Source organism: Rhagoletis zephyria, unplaced genomic scaffold (genome assembly GCF_001687245.7).
Source record: "Rhagoletis zephyria isolate East Lansing unplaced genomic scaffold, Rhagoletis_zephyria_1.1 Rzeph_scaffold_20403, whole genome shotgun sequence".
Lineage (NCBI taxonomy): Eukaryota > Metazoa > Arthropoda > Insecta > Diptera > Tephritidae > Rhagoletis > Rhagoletis zephyria.
In genome coordinates this window covers 1-8,489 of record NW_016177462.1, presented here as the reverse complement: position 1 = coordinate 8,489, position 8,489 = coordinate 1, and the positions used below count along the sequence as shown (strand labels likewise).

The following is an 8,489-nucleotide window of genomic DNA, read 5'->3' as shown; positions in this document are numbered from 1 at the left end:
ATATTGACCTTACAAATCTCGGGTTGCGCAATGATAGAGGCCCTATAAGTTTGTTTTTCATTATGCAAATAAGCATATGGATTCTGTTTTTGTTAAAGCAAGTAACAATTTTTTTTATGACTATCAATTTAATTATAAAATTTAATTTATTGCTTGTTTTTCAAATAAAAGTTTAAAAAATAATACTTGATACTTTTTCTGCTTGGCAACTGATACCAAAGAACGTAGACGTAGAACGTCTTTTGCCCTAGTGCGTGTTTTGATTGGATTAAAAGAGAAGGGACGCCCCTGTTGTGCACTTTTGCCACAATTATAACGAGTTGTCCCTTCTTGTTATCTACGTTCTTTGCCATTAGTCACACCCAAGTTTGAGTGATCTACAAGTTACAAGTGTTCTCAGCATTTAACAGTTCATTATCATGTACGGTGTAATATAACAAATTATACACTGAACTATGATAATCTGTACTAATATCTATAATAATAGACAATAATTTGCAATATTTTTCACTTTTGCAATTAGTTTCGGGCACTATTACACAGCCATGACTTGCGCTACTCTGCCATAGTACGGTTGTTGCTCCCTTTCATACCACAGTAATTTTGTATACAACTCTGAATCAACAAAATTCATGCCCTTCTCATTAACAACACTGCTCAGAATTAACCCCTGAGGATACTCAAAAAGTAATAAACTGTTATAATGTGCCCAAAAAAGCAAACCTGGGAAATGGAAGAGGAAGAAAAGGAAACGGATAAATTTGATTAGCAAAGCAAAAAGCAAACAAAAATGTCACGAATACCATCAAAAGATAAGTCCTGAAAAAAGGATCATGAAAAAGGAGAAAGCCAATCCAAGAAGAATTTTTCACCGAGCATACATTTTCTTGTAAGAAAAAACAGTAAAAAAATTCTTATTGGTGAACGAATAATTAAAAAAAAAACTATACGTATTAAACATTCGTTTAACAAAATAAAGGAAGAAGTGACTGAAATTGTTCTCTGAAGCTACGCTCATCCCATTTATAAAGATGAATAATCTGGTTAGTAGTAATGCAAGTTCCGATAACTGTGTGTATTAATTAGCTCCAAATTTTTTAGGATCATGTTAAAAATTTTTATCCGGAAAACTACAAGTTAGATCTATCAGAGACAATGAAAGCCGCCCTTTCGAAAGGCCCAGGAGGAGTAAGTGTTGGTGGGCTTGGTAGTGGGGTTGGTGGTGGCTCGGCTGGTGCCAGCGGCAGTGGTGGTGCTCATGGAATGGGCACAACAGTGTCCCATGGCGATTTGCAGACTGGCAGCAATTCTGCAATTCCTGGTGTTGGATATGTTACGGAAAAGCTGTACATGCTATTGCAGCTATACTTGCAAAATAAAGGATGGAATCCCAGTGCTGAATTATTACAATGTTTCACGGATTTAAAAGACAACGCTATGCTGCCTAGCGCAGCCTATTTGCAGTAAGTAGAGATTAAATAACATTCGTTTTGGAGGTTTTGTTACTGTTTTTTTGTTCTCTCAGGGTTCTTGCCAATCGCCTAACATTAGACGCACAAGGACGGTTGATACTACGTGAAAATGGCAAAATTGTACTACCATTTGAACATTTTGCTAATGCTGTAATGCTTAAACACATGTCTGGACCACATGGGTTACATTTAAGTGTTGAAGCCACTGTGCGCGCTGTCATCGAATCATACACCATAGGTCGAGAAAATTTTGGCATGGAAAAAGAATTTATTATTGAAGTAGTGCAGTCTTGCCCTAGCCCAGCATGTCGCTATTATAAAAACCATCTAGGATTGTCGCCATTACCCTTTATGGAGCAGCAATTTCCCGGAGTTAATCCGGCAGACTTCCTACAACATTTACCACACTTGCCTCCACCACCGCCACCACCTCATTCAATGGTGACCGGATCAGCAAACAGTGGTGTGCAGTCATCAGGATCTGGAAGCTCCGGAGGGAGTAGTAGCAATGTTGGTTCTAACAGTGGCAGTTCAGTAAGCAGTGGAGGAGAAGTCGATTTAACAAAAAGTTCGCCAGCTTCACATGCGTCAACTCCCAAGGTACCTGTGGTGCCACCACAGTTACAAATGCTCACAAAGCAGCAGCAAAACAGTATACAATCTCAGTTGTCGCAGCTTAGTGCTGCTGCAGCCGCCGCTGCACACCATCAGCAGCAACAACAACAAGCAGCTGCCGCTGCTGCTGCGGCCGCTGCTGCAGCTGCAGCCAAGCAACAACAGCAACAACAGGCTCAGGCACAGGCTCAAGCAGCAGCTGTGGCTCAGCAACAACAGCAACAGCAATTGACAGCAGCACTTTTACAGCAGCAACAGAGCCGGGCACTGGCTCAACAAAGCTTGGAAAAATTCAACAATTTGAGTGCTTTGGAAAAACAGCGAGTGCTACAACAGTTAGACCCTAAACATTTTGATCCAATGGTGGTGGCTGCGGCTGCCGCTAATTTACAACTGCAAGGAATCAATGATTTTAGGGTACGTCCATTTGCAAAATCAAATATTTACCAATTTCTGTATTTTAATATTTTTTTTATAATTAAATATTGTGCTAATATATCCATTCTGTAGGTTGCCGCAATTGCTGCCGCAGCTGCACAAGCCGCTGGAAGTTCTTCTATGGTATCTAATGCTGCAGCCGCTTCTGCAATTGCCACTAGTACTGGCATGAATAGCAACAATAATAATTTGGTTGGAAGTGGAACTAGCAGCAGTGGTGTGGGAAACTGTAGCAGCCCAGCTGTTTTGCCATCAACTAGTACTAACTTAAGCACCAGTGCCAGTAGCAGTGGCGGAGGACACAGTTCTGCTGGTAATCCTGGCAACACTACCATCATGGGTATTAGCGGCAACACTAACAGCAGCAATGTCCATCATAACCATCAGCTGCCCCCACCATCGCAATCACCTAGTGCTCATTCCAGCCACTCTGCATCATCGTCTTCATCACATTCAACTGAACAAATGGTGCAAAAAAATGTTGAGCTTTTGCGGTAAGATAAAAATATATAGCAGTAGCAGAATTAGCCCATTTTTATATCGACGACTGAGTGGAAGATCAACCGATCTCTCTCGGCAGCAGGTTCGAAAGCGCCCCATCCCAGAAAACTTTTCAAGAATTCTCTACTTCAAAATTTGTGTGAATTTCAGAATTTGATTGAAAAACGCCCTATCTCAGAATTTATTTCAAAAACGACCAATCTCAACTGAAACTATGTTGAGATAGGGCGTTTTTGAACCGAATTCTGAAATAAGGCGGTCCTCAAGAAAATTCAACGGTACGGCGTTCTTCAACCAAATTCTGTAGTAGGCCGTTCTTGAAAAATTTACTGAGATACGGCGTTTTCGAACTGGCTGCCGAGATGGATCGATCTTCCACTCAGCCATCGATATGCGGTCAACATATCGTCACCTGAAATGCAAAATCACGTATCATCAGCGTCACTGAAATGGAAAAAGTCGTGACTTTTTTTTTCATAAAACGATATGGGAATTGTAATTTGATGAAATATATCTTCATATAACAATCAAAAAGTGAATTTTGAATTTTTTATAAGTTACGACTTTTTGCATTTCCAGTGACGGTATGTAATTCCTTAAATTTTTTTGTTATATACATACATATGTACATATTCATTGTATACTTACGGACATATAGCTGCGAGTAAAATAATAGCAGGGTAATTCCATTGTGACGGGTGTGATCTAGGGCTTTTTAAATTATTCGAATAATTCGATTATGAATATTACTATTCGAATAGTTGATTCCCTTTAATTTAAGAATCGAAATTTTGATAAACATTTTTTTAAGTTTAATTTATGTGAACTTTGTGCAAGCTTTGTAACTTTTAACCGACTTCACAAAAAGGAAAAGGTTTGCAGTTCATCGGAATATTTTTTGATGTATGTTACCGCATCACTTGAACCACGTTAACCGATTTCTAAAATTCTTTTTTTAAAAGAAACGTGCTACCTCACAGGTGGTCGCATCCTTATTTGGTGTAAATCCGATCAATAGATCATGAAGAAATTAGCGATAATTTTAAATTGAAGTCGGTTTTATTTTTTGCTTAAAAATTACTTGTATTTATGCGGTTTCTGATAAAGAACGACCCATATTTTAAATGGAAATTAATAAAATAAATAAACATAAGTTACAAGCAGCATCATTTTGAATTTTACTGCTATTATTTTACTCGAAACTATGACTCTTGACATATTCGGGTTTTGTGAATATCCGGTCATTAAAATTTCTGAGGAAAAAATCATAAAATTAACGGATATCTCGATAACAAAATGAACGGATATTAACCGGATTTTCGAATCTAAAAATAACAATTCTTTGTGGATTAATCATTTGTGCTACTCTTATTATTTATTTTGAAAGTCGATAGATTCAAAAGAACGGATATTAACCGTATATGTAAAAATTATAATCTTTGCAGTTCCAATTTGGAATCGATTGAATCTAATAAAGACTTGCTTGCCTTGCATAATGGCGCCTGGACTGTGCCAGATAATAATCGTGAACCTTTACCAGTAGGCCAAGACAAAATAGTACGCATTTTTGCAGAACTGATGCGGAACATGGCACGTATGAAGACTTATATACGCCCATCAATGTGTAAACCGTATGGCAAGCAGAGCGAAAGCTTACAAAAAAGTGAGGCTTCTGTTAATAATTTACTATGAAATTATTTATATTCATGCATGACTTCAACTTTCTAGCACTTTTAGACACAATTCAAATCGTACAAACCCTACGTAATTGTTTGCCAGCACCACATATTCCGGTATCTTCGTGGAAGAGTGAGAGTGAAGGCAACGCTGGATTAATAACTTCTAACAGTGGTGCGGTAGGTAATTCCGGTACTAACATAATGAGTGGATCTGTTAGTGTTGGTGGTGGTGTAATGGTTTCAAATCGAGTGGAGAATTTGACCAATTGAATGTAAGCAAATAGTTTTAGTTTTCTCGTTGTTCATCTATAAGTCTGTTCCAGGTACTTCAGTATTTTGCAAGAAGGCTGTTCCCGTACGACACCTTACATAGGGTTTATTAATGTCGAAAACACAGCATTCGAAAATCCTGAAGTACCTGGATCAGGCTTTATAATAAGTATTTGCAAAAAAATTTCGTTTATATTACTTTTCCCCAGAAAGAGTTTTAGCTAAAATCGGTTAATAATGAACTAAATTATACTGTTTTAAGTCATCTGAGTCCTAATCCAAGACTTTTTTACAACCAAATTATACCAGGTGATCAGTCAGGCTTGATGATGCGCCTCAAGACGCTGAGTTGCACATTTCAACCGATTGGTAGCCAAGAGCCAACAAAATTTAGATGGTTTGAGTATAAAAACGAAGTGTAGGAAATAGTATAATGACAAATACAGTGCAAAGTTTTCACAATTCAATTAAATTAGCCAAGTTCAAAACAATACCATTTGTAGGTGGGCACTAAAAATTGGAGAAGCTCGGCCAAAACCAGCAAAATGGCTTTTCTTTGTAAATCACTTATCAAGGGCTTACATAACTATGCAATACCATCTATCTGCAATTTTCACAAAAATTACTTTCCGATCTTAGAACCTATCTGGGAAGTAACTGTCATCACTGATGTCAAATTTATCTTTGCAATTCTATAGTAAGTTCTTCTAACAAGCGATATACAAGGTCAACATTACCTAACATCATCGATGAAATATAAGCCTTAAGTGGATTTCATATCAGAAAAAAACTTCTTGAAAATTGAATATAAACCGTCAGTATATACAACTGTGAAAGCTTATCAAAATGTTTTCACTCTTGATTATATCGTCACTAGAGACGAATAAAGGCGCGCGCTAGTGTTTCGACAGCGAAAAAAGACGTATAAAAAAAATTGTACGAAAAATGGCGCTTAATAAAAACTTCGGCGAAGAAAGACGCGTAATCATAGATTTATACTTGGCCAAGGACTGTCACTTCAGCATTATTCGCCAAAAACTCTTTACGGAATGAACATACTGTTACAACCGCAAACATAGTTGACCGCGAAAATAAGTTTACGCATCCTTCTTCGCCGTCAAATATTTTAACGCGTCTTCGCCGTCAACTATGTTAAGAGTCTTTCTTCGCTGAAGTTTTTTTATGCGCCGTTTTTCGCGGTCAACTCTTGAGCTCGCGCCTTTATTCGTGTCTAGTGACGATATGTACACGAAGTTTTATGTTAAAGTTTCAGTATACCCTGAAATACAAAAAGCCTTAACTAACAAAAAATCGAAAATCCACCGGTAAACAAATTGAAATTGAGCTAGTCCTGTCAAAATTCTCTGAATCAATATTTCTTATTTTGCTTTTAATCAGGGTATTCATCTCGTACCACGTAAATTAACCAGTTTTCCATTCAAAATCAAGCAAGTTTACGAGGGTGAAGTGCTTACGAACATTTACGTGTTTAGATGAATTGCCCTTATACATACATATATACATGTGTATGTATGTATGTACATATATAAATGAAAAATAACACAAACAAAAAAAATTTTCCGTAAAATAGAGCCAGGAATGGTTAACTAATTTAATCGTATTCCTTGATTTAAAGAACGAAGTTCTAGTGTAGGTTGTAGGTAGGGTCGAGGTCATTTTTATTTAATTTAAAAGCAACCGTTATGTTCGCCCTTGATGCAAAACTCACTATTTTTCATTCGATTTTAAAAATCAAACAAAAAGGGACCTTTAAAATTTAATTTAATTTAATTAAAATTCTTAACAAAACGGAAGTTTACCTCTAAATCGAAGAATACGACGTCCTTTTGTGTTTCTATCAGTTTTTATTTGAAATATTTATTACTTGCATTAATTATATTAAAAAATATTTTGCAAATCGCATCGATTTCAAATCGTTCGATTTGCTGTACTTAGCTTCTTGGGAGTTTTCATCGGGTAAAATTAAAAAAAAAACCGTTATTTTTCTAAATTTTTTCTAACTTCACCATCATTAATTTTCAAAATGTCTATGAAAATTGTCAAATATGTAATATTTATCTAAAAGTCGAAGAAATTGATACCTCACCTAATGCAATTGCATACAAATTGTCGAAGTTCAGCAATTTAAGCAAAAAACACGCCCTTCAATTTATAAGTGTGCATGTACCGGACTATTTTTTGAGCAGTGTAGCTAAGGAGTTCATGAATATTTATTAAACAATTTTGAAATCGGACAAAAAACACGCGCTCCACTGACGGTCTCATGGGAGAAAAGGCAGCAAAATTATTTTTCTGAAATTTAATATTCACCTTTTGAACTTTGACTACTAGATTAAAACACTGTATGGGTTAAGCACTAGTTCAATCAACAGTCGAATTTTATGTTTCCTAGTACTACTGTCGCGCTGCTACTATCTTCGATTTGCTGTTGGCTTTGAAAATTCTCACAGCCACAGCAAAGTCGGAGCAAATGAAATAAAAAAAAATTAAATTATTTTCAAACGTTGGGCCTAGTGTAAGCTTCAACCTACCGAAAATGAGGGTAAACAATCAAATTAACCCTTTGACTTGTGAGTGCTATGTTTGCTACAAATTAGCATCAATTGAAATGCATCATGGTGAAAGTATGCCAGGTGTAGTAATAAGACCGAAATGAAAGATTTGACACTATCTTATTTGAAAATTTGCCTTTAAAAATTTGTATAAGGTGGCCGATGTAAAGCCAGAAAGTTGTTTTATTACTTCACCTGTTTATAATGTCACCAAGGAAATGCGCATTTAGTTTCTTATTTAAATATTTAGTTCTAAAAAACATCAGGCGCTTATAAAAAAAATGATTTAATGTCTTCTTCTACATACTTATATATGTATGTATATCAGTGTAAGTCCACGTCAGGACCGGTTATGTGAGCATAATTTTGTAAGAAACTACTTGTTTCTTGCAGACTTATTCAGTTTGCGTCTGCGCATCAACAGATGATATCGTCACTTCTGAATTTTCGTGTACTTCGGGCATTTCAGGCACAGGAACCTCCAAAGGCATGGGAACTGCACCTGGGTATAAAATTGCATGCGCTTAAAAATATTTGCCTGCAATGGGCAAGTAATAAAATCACTCGCGTTGAAATGATTTTCACAGACAAGGGAAGCATCTTTTAATTGAACGCAGCTGTTCTCCCAACGAAATCTTCTAACTTCGCAACTAGGCGTCTTAAATTATCGCACCACTTTAACGTCTTGGCTCTTGCCACACACACCGCAACGCTCGTAGTTTCTGCTCCTTTTTATTTTTGTACATGTATCTATAAATGGATGTGGTCGAAAAACAAAAAAAAAATCATACAATTCAAAACTATCTCACTGCACGCAATTGAATTTTTAATGAAAAACTAGCAGACCCGGCGAACTTTGTCCCGCCCAAAATAAATGTTTTTGAAACATTTTGATCCATGGTACAATAAAAACAGGTAGAAGCCAAATTGACATCAAACCT

At 36.5% G+C, this 8,489-nt stretch overlaps 1 protein-coding gene across 2 annotated transcripts; it reads left to right on the top strand.

The window, feature by feature from the left end:
* The first annotated feature begins 161 nt into the window (after nt 1–161).
* Nucleotides 162–5,921, top strand: LOC108380802 (uncharacterized). Of its 2 annotated transcripts, XM_017637203.1 has the most exons (7): nt 162–889; nt 980–1,043; nt 1,102–1,463; nt 1,526–2,504; nt 2,598–3,019; nt 4,472–4,689; nt 4,755–4,975. In XM_017637203.1, exons 2-7 carry the CDS (start codon nt 1,032–1,034, stop codon nt 4,973–4,975), a joined length of 2,214 nt encoding a protein of 737 aa, XP_017492692.1. In that variant the 5' UTR covers nt 162–889; nt 980–1,031. The 2 variants fall into 2 exon arrangements, with proteins under 2 accessions (XP_017492692.1, XP_017492691.1); XM_017637202.1 differs by having other exon boundaries at nt 162–1,043; nt 4,755–5,921.
* Nucleotides 5,922–8,489: the final 2,568 nt, after the last annotated feature.